This window comes from Drosophila eugracilis, unplaced genomic scaffold, assembly GCF_018153835.1.
Source record: "Drosophila eugracilis isolate 14026-0451.02 unplaced genomic scaffold, ASM1815383v1 contig_386, whole genome shotgun sequence".
NCBI lineage: Eukaryota > Metazoa > Arthropoda > Insecta > Diptera > Drosophilidae > Drosophila > Drosophila eugracilis.
In genome coordinates this window covers 974,047-992,295 of record NW_024573245.1, presented here as the reverse complement: position 1 = coordinate 992,295, position 18,249 = coordinate 974,047, and the positions used below count along the sequence as shown (strand labels likewise).

The 18,249-nt window shown below is 37.8% G+C and overlaps 4 protein-coding genes across 4 annotated transcripts; 1 reads left to right on the top strand and 3 right to left on the bottom strand.

Moving 5' to 3' along the window:
• Window positions 1–2,662: 2,662 nt before the first annotated feature.
• On the bottom strand, window positions 2,663–6,975 carry LOC108107162 (BTB/POZ domain-containing protein 9). The gene is made up of 6 exons (XM_017214574.2): window positions 6,412–6,975; window positions 5,975–6,137; window positions 5,750–5,912; window positions 3,935–4,068; window positions 3,146–3,816; window positions 2,663–3,087 (listed from the first exon to the last, which is right to left on the bottom strand). The coding sequence occupies exons 1-6, from the start codon at window positions 6,534–6,536 to the stop codon at window positions 2,796–2,798; spliced, it is 1,548 nt and encodes a 515-aa protein (XP_017070063.1). The 5' UTR covers window positions 6,537–6,975; the 3' UTR covers window positions 2,663–2,795.
• LOC108107164 (probable small nuclear ribonucleoprotein E) lies at window positions 4,218–4,735 on the bottom strand. Its single transcript, XM_017214576.2, has one exon. It carries the CDS (start codon window positions 4,629–4,631, stop codon window positions 4,347–4,349), a length of 285 nt encoding a protein of 94 aa, XP_017070065.1. The 5' UTR covers window positions 4,632–4,735; the 3' UTR covers window positions 4,218–4,346.
• On the top strand, window positions 5,005–5,558 carry LOC108107165 (mitochondrial import inner membrane translocase subunit Tim13). Its single transcript, XM_017214577.2, has 2 exons — window positions 5,005–5,252; window positions 5,321–5,558. Exons 1-2 carry the CDS (start codon window positions 5,097–5,099, stop codon window positions 5,417–5,419), a joined length of 255 nt encoding a protein of 84 aa, XP_017070066.1. The 5' UTR covers window positions 5,005–5,096; the 3' UTR covers window positions 5,420–5,558.
• A 425-nt stretch (window positions 6,976–7,400) lies between the features above and the next one.
• LOC108106824 (serine protease inhibitor 42Dd) lies at window positions 7,401–8,711 on the bottom strand. The gene is given in 5 exon segments (XM_041818841.1): window positions 7,401–7,505; window positions 7,570–7,749; window positions 7,801–7,845; window positions 7,847–8,640; window positions 8,699–8,711. Coding segments are annotated over 5 exon segments (1,137 nt in total).
• Window positions 8,712–18,249: the final 9,538 nt, after the last annotated feature.

The following is an 18,249-nucleotide window of genomic DNA, read 5'->3' as shown; positions in this document are numbered from 1 at the left end:
CCATCCGCATATCTCTGCGTCTCACATCTCACACTCTCTCTTAGCCAGCTGAAACAGTGGCTAGTGGTTACAGGGTGGGGTCAGCGGGGTCTGAAGTGTGTCGAGTGCATCGGGCGATGAGCAAATGGATGACGGGCGATGATGCTGTGAATGAATGACTCGGTGTATAACAGCTAATCGATGGAGGTGTGGACAAGTCTACGTCACAGATCTCGGTTCAATGCGTCCACTTTGCATAGTAGCACCTATAGAATTGGAGCTCCCCGCCTTTCGAGAGCCGGAAACGGATGGTATAAGCAACCCCAGCGTGCTATGATCTTATCTTTGGCATGATTTTTTCTGGGAAAAACGCCCTTTAATGGTGTCCGTCCTGTTTGATCGATGAATCAGTTCCGAGTGGGGAATTTTTCTGATGGAGGATATACGATACTGCCCTGGCCCGTGGGTGATTCTTTTTCTACCCAGATCCCCTTTTCAGGGTCACTCGCGCTGACTTGAGCCACTTTTCCTTTTTCGCATTCTTACATGCAAATAAGTCACTTAAAGTGTAACACTTGGGTTTGGCCAGCTGCTGTCTGCCTAAGACACTGGGAAAAATATTGAAAATGAAAAGGAGTACGTAATACTTTATTCCATAACATTTCTAGTATCTCCAGCGATGAATCTAAATACTAAAAAAGTATCATAAGAGTTGTAGATTGTTTACAAATCTACTAAAATAGGCCAAATCAAATAAAAGGTGTCACCCCAACAATAACCTGAAATCTAAAATAGAAACTTTTCGAATAAGGTTCCCGTCATTTAAGTCTTTTGTATTATTCTCTGTGTAATGTTGAGTGCTGGCCAAGTCATAACCATAACCATGGCCATGGCTAATAGCCAGGCCTTTGTTCCATGGGGGCTGCTGCTGACCAAGCCCAAACCAATATCGCATATTTTCATAATCCAGGGACGGAAAGCTATTTAAAATAAGAACTGTAACAGTTTTTAGTTTAATAAGAAATTAGGCATGACAAGTTCAAACGTTTTTCCGGAGTTTGGGCATCAGAAATATACTCTCAATAAATAACATAGAATTTGTATATAGTTACAGATCTGTATATATTTATTATATAGCAAATATTCTGCATCGAAGCCCTGCCTTCCGTCCGTTTCCCCAGAAGAAGCCAATAAAACTGTTTATAGTTTTCCCCATATGAGGAAGCTAATGATTCATCCGACACAATGGCACTTCCTGCCCGTCCCTAGTCTCTGTGCTCACATGCTGCAAGCCCAGATGCAATTTGAACCGAACCGATTTCTTAAGGCCAGAACAAGTTTGCACATAGTTCAGTTCAAACGAAAAAAACAACTTTTTTTTTTGCCTTTCCCTTTTCATGCGACAGACATTGAAACTTCTTGGTCGGATTTTGCTGTTAGCACATGGAGCATAACGAATCCATGGCTCCAAAATCCAAAAGCCGAGTCCACTCGACAATCAAATAATTTGACGCGAAATCGAACTGAATCGAGATATACAAATGACATTCCTTCTAGCGCCTGGACCTGGATATTATATGGCCGCGGGCCTTTTTTGGTCGTCTGTCAAAGAGAAGTGAAACAGCGCCGGCAACAATTTGTAGACCTTATCGAAAGGTGGCTCTCGAGCTTTGGCCTTAAGTCGTTAACAAATTTTAACTGCCAATCCGTTGTGCAGCCACAATAAAATAAAACGCCACAAACATCAAGTGTTTGTTGCTGGCTGCCATTGTCAAGGGGTTCTCTCTATAGGTTATTTCTCGGAGGTTTGGATGTCCAATCCCCGGATCGAAACGAATGACAAAAATGTGGGGGCCCAAGCCAGCCATCGATGTTGATCGATTCGATCAGCATAAAAAAGCTTTAATTAGAACCAATTTAGAGCGCGGACCAATTTATCAGAAGCATTTTAAAAAGTAGTTGAAAACCAGTCGAGAGCAACTTCAGCTTCATTTCCGAAGGGGGTGTTAGGGAGGTGTTGCCGCAGATTTCATTATAACTCAGCATTAGCCGACACTATTATTGTTATAGCTTAAGCCCAACTGAAGTGAACTGAAACAGCAAACTGAAATTGCCATTTACGCATTTGTTTTTCTTTGTCAATTGTTCCACTGCTCGAGAGGTGTGGACGAGGTTCAAGTGCACATTCATAACTATTATATATCTGTAACAATATGGAGCAGTCACTGCGAGAGTGAAGCCATAGGTTGATGAACGTGCCGAAGGGAAAAGATCGCTTTTCGCTGACAGATTCTGTACTAATAGTTTTCAAGATATCTAGCTAAGATAAAAAAACATTTTTAATTCAGAATGAATGTTAAACTTAAATTGACACAGTAAGAACCCTACATTAATATTATATTTAAAAGTCAAGGTTTTTGTGGGAAAAGCTGAAGTGACAGCACTGGTACCTGGTACCATGTTCAAGTATTTATTCTGCGAAAACTACCAACTATTGGAGCCGCCCTCTTGTTTCTTTTTCGGTAACACTTTCAGCTTTACATACAAGTGGGAAACCAGTTAATTAATTTGGTTCGATTCTTGGCATCTAGATGGAAGTCAAGACAGCCGCCAAAAAAGTTTTCTTTATATAACAATTCATTAATTACCTTTCGATTTCTGGTTTTTACCTTGGGCGGAGTCATGAACCCGACACCTAATGCCATTAGCCCAGCCGTTGCGGATCTGGGATTACAATATTCGAGTGTTTTGAATTGTTCAAGGAAATAGTTTTATTGCCAGCATAGCTGATGCAACTACATGTTGTTTTCCGATTTCTAATATCTATCGTACTTAGCCTTTGTAGGCACCCCAGGAGCTTGGCTATTTGCTGAGAGGTTCTGGTTATGATTGCTGCTCTGACTTGTTCCACTGTTTCCACTTCCACTTGGTGAGTTTACGGTGTACACCTCATAGTCGGTGATGGTGAAATTATAGTCCCCGAAGAGCGTCAAATGAGCAGCGTTGGCACCGTCATACGAATGCGGAAGGTTCGAATAGGAGTCCATGTTGGTATTACAGTTGCTGGAGATGAGGAGATCCGCTCCAGCTCCGAAAATAGGACCGCAACTAAAAACATAGACAAACGTCAATGTAAGCTGTATTAACGTTTAGACATTGGACTTACTCAGGATGATAGCAGATTGCATACGGTTTCTTAACAATTTCGAACTTGGCAGGCTGCTCACCATTAGCAGGGTTCAGAGCAAAAAGGAATGCCCTCTCGGACTGGATGTATCCACCTTTCCGATTAGTTTTAGCCCATGCCACATCCGTAAAGCCACCACTTATCTCACCGTGCGATCCCAAGCAAATAACCATGCAGGGAGCCACCCCATCACAATAACGATGAAAGGCCCCAGAATCAAAGCCATTGGTTGATGCCCTGAAAACTAATTTCCAGGTTTGCTTGGGCACTCCAAACCAATTATTGAGAACAGTCTGTAGTGGTAGGTTATCATTCCTCAGGATTTGGGAGCCAGGAAACATGTTAACCGCTACAGTCAAGCGGGGCTGCAGTCTTTTATCATTATCCATCATTTTGTTGGCATGCAAGGCGGCATAGCGGTAGCGTTCTAGGGATAGCTCCATCGGTACAGCTCCCGTGGGCTCCACTTCTTCCGCAAAAACTTGACTATCTATTAGAAGCAAACGAACATGACCCATAACACCACTTAGGTGTTGGCACACTCTAGCACGCTCTTCCTCAGTCCAATGTGCAGTAGGCTGGGTGACACCCGCCTGGTATTTGGCCCAGGACAAAACGCAACGCCAAACTTCCTCTTCCTCCAAACAGAACTATTGGGAGTAATACAAGGAATTAAATATAAGATTAATGATCATTAAGATATAACGTTTTGTGGTTTAAAACCATCACTAGAAGACTTTAAGTCGTTTATGAATGTAGTTATCTTACATAGTCAGATGAAATAATCTTGATGATGGCATCCTTGGTCAAAGTAAGGAACGCATTTGTCTTGACACACTCGTTGGCATTTTCGCCTATAAAGATGATGCAGCGTTCCATAAACGAAGCAGCGCATTTTGCACCTACAAATAGAAGGAAAGGTGATGATTAATACTTATTTATTAAAAGGCAGATACAAATGTTTTACCTTTGAAAATTTCCCAATAAAGAATTTTCCTAACATGTCCACTTTTACTGAAATTTGCTTATTAACCCATTAAAACACTTGAACTTAGAAAGTCTACTTTTTATTTGAACATTCGTCTTCATATTTCGGCTTTACATTTATTTAACTTATATTTAGGACGCGTAGCTGGAGCAGGTGGAAATCTCAGAATTCGCAGGATAGGAGCTTTATCCCCTAGTCCTTCGTAGGACTAACGTTCTGTATGAGCGTGATGTTGTCGCCCTTAAGCATGATCCTGCCGAGATTCCTACGCTGGCGGGTCTTCACGTACACCTCTTCGGCATCGTCCAGCACCAGGTTCATGTACTCGTCGAACCCCACAATGTGGCCCTCAATACGCAGCGATATGTTTTCGTATAACCAGACTTGCACGCGGGAACGGTTCTGCAGGTATCGGAAGATAAGGTTGATGGGCTGCACCATCACCTTCTGCACTTTGGGATTACCCTTGAACGACATTTTCGATGATTTCCGGAGGTTTTAATTCAGTTAAACAAAATTTCGCTTCTTTTTGCCGGCGTCTTTTTTTTTCCAGGCGATAAGCAGAATTATCGATTTGCGAAAATATCACATAGCACAAACGGCCACATTCAGATTAGGTGAGTCAATATGTGGAGTGTAAGCCGAACTATCGAATAACTACAAGTTTGACTTATTTTCGTTGTTGAAGAATATTTATGTTGAAAAAATGTCTTGCTAATTATTTGTTTAAGAAACTGAATCTTACGCTTTCGACGTAGATCGTTGATCACACAAAACATAAAAAAATACCAAAATGGTCATATATTGCTAATCACCGCAATATCGATAAACGCTTATAAATAAACTATCGCCATCCCACTGTTAAGTTTGTGTGGTTGGTGGCTGAAGTTGTTGCCATATTTCGTAGCTGAATTAAAGTATAGTTTATATAAAATACAACAAATGGCCATGGCTAATGTTGATAAGGGCGAACTTATGGATCAGGTAAAGCAACAGATTGCTGTTGCGAATGCCCAGGAATTGCTCACACAAATGACGCAAAAGTGCTTTAAGAAATGTGTCAACAAGCCGGGAACGTCTCTCGATAATTCTGAACAGGCAAGCTATGGGTTATTAAGTGCAAAAAGATTATTGCTTAATCCCAATTTCTGAAATTTTCGATATAGAAATGCATTTCCATGTGCATGGACCGGTTTATGGATTCGTGGAACCTCATCTCTCGGACTTATGGCCAAAGATTACAGCGCGAACAATCAAATTTCTAGAGAACACACATCGGCTTCTGCATTTTGGGGCAGATCGGGACTAACTATATCTGCCAGCTATTGATTAGTTGTAATATATACAGTTTAATAATGCAATAAAAACATGCGTTACATGTGTTACGTGATTCTGATAACACAACGTGCATATGTTTGTCTATCGATAGGTGGTTGCAGGTTTAGTTATATTTGATGTTAATTAAAAATACCAGAAATGTTACTCTGAACGTCCTCTCTGGTTTTACAGTTTACTTGACATGTCAAATATGGAAATTAATTTGGCGCGAAGTTTAAAGATTTCGTAGTATTTTCTTTTTATAGCCATAAGCTCACCTGCTTTTTCGTGTATATCCATTACGGCGGTTAAAAATGTGCAGGCATTGTCCACCGATAGTGTGGATATAACGTGATCCTCGCAGGCGGTACGCAGATCGACAACGCCCATGTCCTGTGCCATCATCATCATTTGAAAAACTTGCGAGTCCTGGAGAACCAACTGAAAATCCGTTTTACAAAATGTATTAAGAATTAAGAACAAATCACTTTTTTATTCCGTACCTTTGCTGTGTAAACGTATAGAATAAACTGCCTAAATAGTTCCGGATTCACATGGGGCAACCTTATGGTAGTTGGAGTTGAGGCTCCTGGGGCAGCTGGGGAAACTGTGCATCCGGGAATTCGACACACCTCACCTCTCTTCGCTGTCTTGAAGCTCTTGCATCTGAAATCGAATTGAGTGAATGAAGAGACAGCACAAATTAATTGAGTGACCAACTGGAATGCCCGAGATTCCAGCACGCAACATTGTAAGGTCCCAAAAAGGAAAACGAATGGTGGTAATTATCCTCTTCCACAGTGAGAAAAGCAAAAGTACTTAAATGGCTTGGAAAATATAAATATTTTACAATTTAGTAATAAAGTTAGAGACCATTAATATTCTATTTTAATAAAAAAAAGTTAATTCCGCATTTTTTACTGTGCACCTTGGAACTTACCGTGCCATCAGCATTAATCTGTGGGCATAGATGCGCTCATCTCTGCCGCAAATAAATACCACATCCGCACTATCCTGATCCTCTGAAAGGCGCTGCAGGTCGTCGATTAACTGGGGCAGACTCATGATTAACTTGGAAATATAGGTCTTTAGCTTTGAGAAAATGCAATCAATCGTGTAGGGATGCACGTGTTGCCATGTCCCTCTTCAAGCACTTGTTTTTGTTATTATTTTGCTAAGGGGTTTGTTTATGTTTTCACTACCACGACTCGCTTCAAGGAGAAACTCTCTTAATTTCTCTCTTTTAATAGCTGGATTTGTGGGAGCCAGAAACCGGTTCCTGGCTGAAAATTCTTGGCCAACACCAAGCCACAAAATCGTTTTGGCAAACAAAACGGTCTGGGAAAACAATTTAAAACATAATAAATGGTATTTATTTTCACAACTTTCTTGTTAAAATTATACTTTTTAATTTATAGACATTGAATGAAAATTTTTATTGCGCTTTTAGATATTTCAAATACAGAATCTGCATTCAGCTGACCGCTGGCTGTTCTTTTCACGATCGCGATTTAGTAAAGACTGAAGAAGAGACTTCGGCCAGGTTGCTCTTTTGGCTCTTTCTCAACGTTTCTCCCAAACAGGTAAACGAGATTAGTTTTTGTTTTGCTTTTCTCCATTGTTGCGCTCTCTCGAGATGCTCTTTTCACAGATGAGTTTCTTAGGGATGCTATATATATTTGTATTAATGAATGAATTTAGTCGAAGGCAACAGGATATTATACCTGTTAGCGTAATTGTACATTTCTCTGTCAGAAATACCTTAGTTTGACAAACTTTAATAATATGATTACCAATGCCAATGCAATGATTCAAGTTTACAGCATGCGATGTTATTGTTTTATTATTTAATTGTATTTTTCCGCTTCCCAATATTATTATCAAATAATAATAATAATATATCAATAATATGTCTGGACTCTGGAGATGTTAAACTGTCGCTATAGACATCGGATCCATGAGACGTCCCCTGAAGAACACGGTGTTCTTATCTCGAATCAGAAAGACAAACGGTCTGTCGGCCCTAAAAGATGCCTTGGGCGCATTGTCTGCGGAAGGGAGGATAACAAATAAAATTTAAAATTATGGATAAATTAACAACAGAGTACCAGATAAGCCCCGCAACAGAAATGGCTCCAGCAAAAGCTCCTCCAGCCGAGGCGCCTTCTTCGTTAATCTCTATATAGGCTTTGTGTACGACTCGACTGATTCTGGTACCTTTTGGCTTGACAAGGCTGCTGAGGTCGGAGGAATCGGTAAAGAGTTCCTTTATTCCCATCTGTAAATTGATAACATGAGAGTAGAAACAAACTAAACAGAAGACACATACCTTCTTTAGAATTCCAATGAGTTCTGTGCGGAATTCGATTTTAAATATCGGGAAGCTGCACCCGTACATGCACTTCGTTTGGAAGTACCTCGGAGTATCTTTCGATTACGCTCTCCGCTTTTCCTAGATAACTATTGTTCTTCGGCAGAACGATTACCATGGAAAGGTTTGAGTAGGCGAATGGCAGCTCAATGATTTGGCCATAAGGGAGTTCATTCATTTTAAATCTCCCCACTTGAGACATCATATTGACAGAAACTTTATGATGATTAGATACGTAGAATGTCGTTGGCTCGGTGTGGACTCTTCTAAACCTAGTCTTCCAGTAGCCCTTGAAGAAAGCGGCGTTAACCAGCACCGCAGTTTCATCGTGTGCCAAGTTTTCGGGGGCAATAACACCTTTTAGATTATCGAGGGTCTGATCCATAACCCAGTCGTTGATAGTCCAGGCTGCCTTCGATTGATTAGCCAGATTAATCGTCACTGCCTCGGCCCTGAATGACTTCTTGACTAGTTCATTATAGTCCTTGTTAATTTCATATGATTCGTTGACGAATAATCGATTAGCTATATGTAGCATTGCCACCTTCTTACGCTTATCGAGATAAGATAAGAGATCTTCGAATTGGCTGGCCACCTGGTTTTTATCCTGTGGCAGGAGGAGAGCAGCCCTCAGTTCTTTGGCAGTGTTTTCTTCCGCTCCCACGAGGATCATGCTCATGCCGATCTCTACGCTGAGAGTCGAAACTATGAAATTGCTGTTTTTATGATACTGGATTAAATTGTGGAAGAGCTTTTCGGTGAATTGGCCTAGCACGGATGTAGCCAAAAAGGCTAAGACTTTGAAGGGGTGGTTGAGTTTTTAAGAAAGCCATAAATATTTTTTTCTTTTACTTACATAAGTATTTCATTTTATTGGTCTCTCATAAGGTTGCTCCAGACTGAAAGTTATTTGCTTTCTGACTTTAAATATATATAAAAGATAATTTGGATTCGTCATAGTTGATCAAACTAATTTTCTACGGATTTAAAAGTAGACTTATATAATCGGATCGAAGAGAATCGACGACAGACTTGACAGAATGAAAAGTAAGCTTCTCCCAATGGATTCTCAACGGTCAGATATACAGAAAACTGGTATTAAAATTTGTCTTGAAAAAGTCAAAATAATCCAGAGAAGGTTACCTAGAGAACAAATTTTGCGAAGATGAATTTGAAGAACTTACTTTAAGAATGAATCCATCTATTCCTTGTTGGTTGAGAATTGCAGGTTGATTCGTAATTTCTTTTGATGATTAAATTTCGTTCAAATATATTAAAGTCCAAACTATAATTCAGATTTTGCTCATTATATACATATACAAGTTTGCACTGCTTAAATAAATGCTATTATGTTTTCCCCATTTCCAAGTTGATAACATTTTTATGATTTTTTGCTTATCAGCAGAAGTTCGGCATCTTGGCAAGTAAACAAATTTATAAAAATTCAGTGTTTCTTAAACTTTTGTCGGGAGAAGTTAAGCTTTTTAAGCATGTTAAAGTTTATATGTATTTTTGTATTCGGAATTATTATAAATGTATTGCTGTCAGAAACCAAGGATATTACTCAATCTGAGTACCTGTTGGAGCATCCTTCGCATCAATCCTGCGACAATGTTAGGCTGAACGAAACCCAAGAAAAATTGGAGAAATTATCAGTGCAGCAGACTGCTATTAAAGATCAGATTGAAGGTCATCAAGCATCATTGAAGGAATCGTGGATAAAGATTATATCGGAGAGCATCGAGGACAGACTTGATAGAATCGAAAGCAAGCAAGTCACAGTGGAGACTCAACTAACAGATATACAGAAAACACTTCTTGACATTAAGATGTCTCTTGAAAAAAGTGAAAAGACTACTACCAAAGTTCGAGAGAATCGGGAACAAATATTTCTACATTGAGCATAATGAAACTCTAAATTGGACCAGTGCTGCGCGCGAGTGTGAACTTATGGGGGGTTACCTGGCCTACAATTTCAGTGAAAATGAATTTAATGAACTTAAATCAAGACTGAATCCATCTGTTTCGTATTTTCTCGGCATAAATGATATTCAGGAAGAGGGCGTTTTTAGAACTGGGTCCTCCGGAAAAAGAGCTACTTTCTTAAAATGGGGATTCGGCGAACCCAAATCCTACACCGAAGATCAACATTGCGTTGTTGTTTATCACGATCTCATGTGGGTTCTCGAGTGCAGCGTGACATTCCGTTTTGTTTGCCAGGCGGACAAGAGTGTTTAGTGACACAATAAAAATATAATGATTTTGTTAGTTTTATGGAACCAAAAGTTTATGAAATAAATATCTAGCATTTTCATTTCGTTTTTGTTTTGCATATTTTGATGCGATTTAAAAGTTTTTAATTTAATAAAACATGAAAAATCATCAACATAGGTCTTTATGTATATCAGAATTTGTTTATACAAATTATTAATATTTCCCGATGATCAATATTCGACAATTTTCACTGTAAAAACAAATCTTTTTCTTGTCTTGTTATCTTGTTTTTCTACTTCTTACATACAGGCAAGCGCCATCTATTGTTAGGTAGAAAAAACATAATTCTACTTTATGTATTTTTTTCACCCCTTTTCAAAAATCCGAAAATCAGTCTGTGCCGATTTACCGCCCAAAATATCAGAATTTTCCTCATTACGAAGCCAAAAATGATCGTAACATGGAATGCCATACCTCGTTGAATTCGTAATTAAATTCCCCGTCGAACTGTGTACCACACTCAAAAAGTGATTTTTTTGAGAATTTTCGTCAATTTTTATGATGTTACCCCTTTCCAAAAATCCGAAAATCAGTCTATGCCGATTTACCGCCCAAAATATCAGTATTTTCCTCATTACGAAGCCAAAAATGATCGTAACATGGAATGCCATACCTCGTTGAATTCGTAATTAAATTCCCCGTCGAACTGTGTACCACACTCAAAAAGTGATTTTTTTGAGAATTTTCGTCAATTTTTATGATGTTACCCCTTTCCAAAAATCCGAAAATCAGTCTATGCCGATTTACCGCCCAAAATATCAGTATTTTCCTCATTACGAAGCCAAAAATGATCGTAACATGGAATGCCATACCTCGTTGAATTCGTAATTAAATTCCCCGTCGAACTGTGTACCACACTCAAAAAGTGATTTTTTTGAGAATTTTCGTGAATTTTTATGATGTTACCCCTTTCCAAAAATCCGAAAATCAGTCTGTGCCGATTTACCGCCCAAAATATCAGTATTTTCCTCATTACGAAGCCAAAAATGATCGTAACATGGAATGCCATACCTCGTTGAATTCGTAATTAAATTCCCCGTCGAACTGTGTACCACACTCAAAAAGTGATTTTTTTGAGAATTTTCGTGAATTTTTATGATGTTACCCCTTTCCAAAAATCAAAAATCAGTCTGTGCCGATTTACCGCCCAAAATATCAGTATTTTCCTCATTACGAAGCCAAAAATGATCGTAACATGGAATGCCATACCTCGTTGAATTCGTAATTAAATTCCCCGTCGAACTGTGTACCACACTCAAAAAGTGATTTTTTTGAGAATTTTCGTGAATTTTTATGATGTTACCCCTTTCCAAAATCCGAAAATCAGTCTGTGCCGATTTACCGCCCAAAATATCAGTATTTTCCTCATTACGAAGCCAAAAATGATCGTAACATGGAATGCCATACCTCGTTGAATTCGTAATTAAATTCCCCGTCGAACTGTGTACCACACTCAAAAAGTGATTTTTTTGAGAATTTTCGTGAATTTTTATGATGTTACCCCTTTCCAAAAATCCGAAAATCAGTCTGTGCCGATTTACCGCCCAAAATATCAGTATTTTCCTCATTACGAAGCCAAAAATGATCGTAACATGGAATGCCATACCTCGTTGAATTCGTAATTAAATTCCCCGTCGAACTGTGTACCACACTCAAAAAGTGATTTTTTTGAGAATTTTCGTGAATTTTTATGATGTTACCCCTTTCCAAAAATCCGAAAATCAGTCTGTGCCGATTTACCGCCCAAAATATCAGTATTTTCCTCATTACGAAGCCAAAAATGATCGTAACATGGAATGCCATACCTCGTTGAATTCGTAATTAAATTCCCCGTCGAACTGTGTACCACACTCAAAAAGTGATTTTTTTGAGAATTTTCGTGAATTTTTATGATGTTACCCCTTTCCAAAAATCCGAAAATCAGTCTGTGCCGATTTACCGCCCAAAATATCAGTATTTTCCTCATTACGAAGCCAAAAATGATCGTAACATGGAATGCCATACCTCGTTGAATTCGTAATTAAATTCCCCGTCGAACTGTGTACCACACTCAAAAAGTGATTTTTTTGAGAATTTTCGTGAATTTTTATGATGTTACCCCTTTCCAAAAATCCGAAAATCAGTCTGTGCCGATTTACCGCCCAAAATATCAGTATTTTCCTCATTACGAAGCCAAAAATGATCGTAACATGGAATGCCATACCTCGTTGAATTCGTAATTAAATTCCCCGTCGAACTGTGTACCACACTCAAAAGTGATTTTTTTGAGAATTTTCGTGAATTTTTATGATGTTACCCTTTCCAAAAATCCGAAAATCAGTCTGTGCCGATTTACCGCCCAAAATATCAGTATTTTCCTCATTACGAAGCCAAAAATGATCGTAACATGGAATGCCATACCTCGTTGAATTCGTAATTAAATTCCCCGTCGAACTGTGTACCACACTCAAAAAGTGATTTTTTTGAGAATTTTCGTGAATTTAAAAAATCCGAAAATCAGTCCCTTTCCAAAAATCCGAAAATCAGTCTGTGCCGATTTACCGCCCAAAATATCAGTATTTTCCTCATTACGAAGCCAAAAATGATCGTAACGTGGAATGCCATACCTCGTTGAATTCGTAATTAAATTCCCCGTCGAACTGTGTACCACACTCAAAAAGTGATTTTTTTGAGAATTTTTATGATGTCCCTTTCCAAAAATCCGAAAATCAGTCTGTGCCGATTTACCGCCCAAAATATCAGTATTTTCCTCATTACGAAGCCAAAAATGATCGTAACGTGGAATGCCATACCTCGTTGAATTCGTAATTAAATTCCCCGTCGAACTGTGTACCACACTCAAAAAGTGATTTTTTTGAGAATTTTCGTGAATTTTTATGATGTTACCCCTTTCCAAAAATCCGAAAATCAGTCTGTGCCGATTTACCGCCCAAAATATCAGTATTTTCCTCATTACGAAGCCAAAAATGATCGTAACATGGAATGCCATACCTCGTTGAATTCGTAATTAAATTCCCCGTCGAACTGTGTACCACACTCAAAAAGTGATTTTTTTTGAGAATTTTCGTGAATTTTTATGATGTTACCCCTTTCCAAAAATCCGAAAATCAGTCTGTGCCGATTTACCGCCCAAAATATCAGTATTTTCCTCATTACGAAGCCAAAAATGATCGTAACATGGAATGCCATACCTCGTTGAATTCGTAATTGAATTCCCCGTCGAACTGTGTACCACCCTCAAAAAGTGATTTTTTGAGAATTTTCGTGAATTTTTATGATGTTACCCCTTTCCAAAAATCCGAAAATCAGTCTGTGCCGATTTACCGCCCAAAATATCAGTATTTTCCTCATTACGAAGCCAAAAATGATCGTAACGTGGAATGCCATACCTCGTTGAATTCGTAATTAAATTCCCCGTCGAACTGTGTACCATTTCGTGAATTTTTATGATGTTACCCCTTTCCAAAAATCCGAAAATCAGTCTGTGCCGATTTACCGCCCAAAATATCAGTATTTTCCTCATTACGAAGCCAAAAATGATCGTAACATGGAATGCCATACCTCGTTGAATTCGTAATTAAATTCCCCGTCGAACTGTGTACCACACTCAAAAAGTGATTTTTTTGAGAATTTTCGTGAATTTTTATGATGTTACCCCTTTCCAAAAATCCGAAAATCAGTCTGTGCCGATTTACCGCCCAAAATATCAGTATTTTCCTCATTACGAAGCCAAAAATGATCGTAACATGGAATGCCATACCTCGTTGAATTCGTAATTAAATTCCCCGTCGAACTGTGTACCACACTCAAAAAGTGATTTTTTTGAGAATTTTCGTGAATTTTTATGATGTTACCCCTTTCCAAAAATCCGAAAATCAGTCTGTGCCGATTTACCGCCCAAAATATCAGTATTTTCCTCATTACGAAGCCAAAAATGATCGTAACATGGAATGCCATACCTCGTTGAATTCGTAATTAAATTCCCCGTCGAACTGTGTACCACACTCAAAAAGTGATTTTTTTGAGAATTTTCGTGAATTTTTATGATGTTACCCCTTTCCAAAAATCCGAAAATCAGTCTGTGCCGATTTACCGCCCAAAATATCAGTATTTTCCTCATTACGAAGCCAAAAATGATCGTAACATGGAATGCCATACCTCGTTGAATTCGTAATTAAATTCCCCGTCGAACTGTGTACCACACTCAAAAAGTGATTTTTTTGAGAATTTTCGTGAATTTTTATGATGTTACCCCTTTCCAAAAATCCGAAAATCAGTCTGTGCCGATTTACCGCCCAAAATATCAGTATTTTCCTCATTACGAAGCCAAAAATGATCGTAACATGGAATGCCATACCTCGTTGAATTCGTAATTAAATTCCCCGTCGAACTGTGTACCACACTCAAAAGTGATTTTTTTGAGAATTTTCGTGAATTTTTATGATGTTACCCCTTTCCAAAAATCCGAAAATCAGTCTGTGCCGATTTACCGCCCAAAATATCAGTATTTTCCTCATTACGAAGCCAAAAATGATCGTAACATGGAATGCCATACCTCGTTGAATTCGTAATTAAATTCCCCGTCGAACTGTGTACCACACTCAAAAAGTGATTTTTTTGAGAATTTTCGTGAATTTTTATGATGTTACCCCTTTCCAAAAATCCGAAAATCAGTCTGTGCCGATTTACCGCCCAAAATATCAGTATTTTCCTCATTACGAAGCCAAAAATGATCGTAACATGGAATGCCATACCTCGTTGAATTCGTAATTAAATTCCCCGTCGAACTGTGTACCACACTCAAAAAGTGATTTTTTTGAGAATTTTCGTGAATTTTTATGATGTTACCCCTTTCCAAAAATCCGAAAATCAGTCTGTGCCGATTTACCGCCCAAAATATCAGTATTTTCCTCATTACGAAGCCAAAAATGATCGTAACATGGAATGCCATACCTCGTTGAATTCGTAATTAAATTCCCCGTCGAACTGTGTACCACACTCAAAAAGTGATTTTTTTGAGAATTTTCGTGAATTTTTATGATGTTACCCCTTTCCAAAAATCCGAAAATCAGTCTGTGCCGATTTACCGCCCAAAATATCAGTATTTTCCTCATTACGAAGCCAAAAATGATCGTAACATGGAATGCCATACCTCGTTGAATTCGTAATTAAATTCCCCGTCGAACTGTGTACCACACTCAAAAAGTGATTTTTTTGAGAATTTTCGTGAATTTTTATGATGTTACCCCTTTCCAAAAATCCGAAAATCAGTCTGTGCCGATTTACCGCCCAAAATATCAGTATTTTCCTCATTACGAAGCCAAAAATGATCGTAACATGGAATGCCATACCTCGTTGAATTCGTAATTAAATTCCCCGTCGAACTGTGTACCACACTCAAAAAGTGATTTTTTTGAGAATTTTCGTGAATTTTTATGATGTTACCCCTTTCCAAAAATCCGAAAATCAGTCTGTGCCGATTTACCGCCCAAAATATCAGTATTTTCCTCATTACGAAGCCAAAAATGATCGTAACATGGAATGCCATACCTCGTTGAATTCGTAATTAAATTCCCCGTCGAACTGTGTACCACACTCAAAAAGTGATTTTTTTGAGAATTTTCGTGAATTTTTATGATGTTACCCCTTTCCAAAAATCCGAAAATCAGTCTGTGCCGATTTACCGCCCAAAATATCAGTATTTTCCTCATTACGAAGCCAAAAATGATCGTAACATGGAATGCCATACCTCGTTGAATTCGTAATTAAATTCCCCGTCGAACTGTGTACCACACTCAAAAAGTGATTTTTTTGAGAATTTTCGTGAATTTTTATGATGTTACCTCCTTTCCAAAAATCCGAAAATCAGTCTGTGCCGATTTACCGCCCAAAATATCAGTATTTTCCTCATTACGAAGCCAAAAATGATCGTAACATGGAATGCCATACCTCGTTGAATTCGTAATTAAATTCCCCGTCGAACTGTGTACCACACTCAAAAGTGATTTTTTTGAGAATTTTCGTGAATTTTTATGATGTTACCCCTTTCCAAAATCCGAAAATCAGTCTGTGCCGATTTACCGCCCAAAATATCAGTATTTTCCTCATTACGAAGCCAAAAATGATCGTAACATGGAATGCCATACCTCGTTGAATTCGTAATTAAATTCCCCGTCGAACTGTGTACCACACTCAAAAAGTGATTTTTTTGAGAATTTTCGTGAATTTTTATGATGTTACCCCTTTCCAAAAATCCGAAAATCAGTCTGTGCCGATTTACCGCCCAAAATATCAGTATTTTCCTCATTACGAAGCCAAAAATGATCGTAACATGGAATGCCATACCTCGTTGAATTCGTAATTAAATTCCCCGTCGAACTGTGTACCACACTCAAAAGTGATTTTTTTGAGAATTTTCGTGAATTTTTATGATGTTACCCCTTTCTAAAAATCCGAAAATCAGTCTGTGCCGATTTACCGCCCAAAATATCAGTATTTTCCTCATTACGAAGCCAAAAATGATCGTAGCATGGAATGTCATACCTCGTTGAATTCGTAATTAAATTCCCCGTCGAACTGTGTACCACACTCAAAAAGTGATTTTTTTGAGAATTTTCGTGAATTTTTATGATGTTACCTCTTTCCAAAAATCCGAAAATCAGTCTGTGCCGATTTACCGCCCAAAATATCAGTATTTTCCTCATTACGAAGCCAAAAATGATCGTAACGTGGAATGTCATACCTCGTTGAATTCGTAATTAAATTCCCCGTCGAACTATGTACCACACTCAAAAAGTGATTTTTTTGAGAATTTTCGTGAATTTTTATGATGTTACCCCTTTCCAAAAATCCGAAAATCAGTCTGTGCCGATTTACCGCCCAAAATATCAGTATTTTCCTCATTACGAAGCCAAAAATGATCGTAACATGGAATGCCATACCTCGTTGAATTCGTAATTGAATTCCCCGTCGAACTGTGTACCACACTCAAAAAGTGATTTTTTTGAGAATTTTCGTGAATTTTTATGATGTTACCCCTTTCCAAAAATCCGAAAATCAGTCTGTGCCGATTTACCTCCCAAAATATCAGTATTTTCCTCATTACGAAGCCAAAAATGATCGTAGCATGGAATGTCATACCTCGTTGAATTCGTAATTAAATTCCCCGTCGAACTATGTACCACACTCAAAAAGTGATTTTTTTGAGAATTTTCGTGAATTTTTATGATGTTACCCCTTTCCAAAAATCCGAAAATCAGTCTGTGCCGATTTACCTCCCAAAATATCAGTATTTTCCTCATTACGAAGCCAAAAATGATCGTAGCATGGAATGTCATACCTCGTCATACCTCCCCGTCGAACTGTGTACCACACTCAAAAAATTCCGATTAATAAAAAAAAATTTGATCAATATCGGCAATCTTCACTGTAAAAACAAATCTTGTTTCTTGTCTTGTAATCTTGTTTTTCTACTTCTTACATACAGACAATCGCCATCTATTGTTAGGTAGAAACAACATAATCCTATTTTACTTATTTGATTCTACCCGAAATCTTTATCTACATAGAAGTCATCTACATAACGGCAAAATGTCGGTGTAATATACATAATGTTTATTAAAATTAAAGATTGTATTTACGTTTTTAAGTGATTTCATTGATTTTAAGCGCAATTAATAAACCTAAACTTGAGATTGATATTTTGTAATGCATCTTTTAGGGAGTGTAAGGGGTTTATAAAATATAATTAAATGACAATTCCGAATGCCTCTAAATAAAAAAATTAAATTTACCCATTAAGAAGAGTTAAATTGAACTAAGAACTAAATATTTACTTAATAAATCCAGTTCATGTTAAATTTGCATATGAATTCAAAATTTTTGGTAATAAGCAAAAATTGATTTTTTTTAAATTTAATTTTAAACATGAAGTTTACCAGCTTTTTCATTGTAAATAAAAGTCTCATTGAAATGTTTTGCATAATATTTATCGGTTTTTTATTTGTTGTTTTTGTTTTCATTACATATGCAATAATTTACTTTTGTTTTCGTTTGTATTTATTTGTTTCTGCACTACTTAAATATGAAACGTTGAAGTCAAATTTGCTTTTTCATTAACTGTTTAATTTGATT

Bases quoted from the DNA above. Each gene is read 5' to 3' on its own strand.
- LOC108107164 (XM_017214576.2), bottom strand. From the start codon at position 4,631: ATGTCGTTCAAGGGTAATCCCAAAGTGCAGAAGGTGATGGTGCAGCCC.
- LOC108107165 (XM_017214577.2), top strand. From the start codon at position 5,097: ATGGCCATGGCTAATGTTGATAAGGGCGAACTTATGGATCAGGTAAAG. The intron at 5,253-5,320 runs GCAAGCTATGGG...TTTTCGATATAG, and splicing joins CTCTCGATAATTCTGAACAG to AAATGCATTTCCATGTGCAT.
- LOC108107162 (XM_017214574.2), bottom strand. From the start codon at position 6,536: ATGAGTCTGCCCCAGTTAATCGACGACCTGCAGCGCCTTTCAGAGGAT. The intron at 4,069-5,749 runs GTGAGCTTATGG...TTCTATTTGTAG, and splicing joins GGATATACACGAAAAAGCAG to GTGCAAAATGCGCTGCTTCG. The intron at 3,817-3,934 runs GTAAGATAACTA...TACTCCCAATAG, and splicing joins AGATTATTTCATCTGACTAT to TTCTGTTTGGAGGAAGAGGA.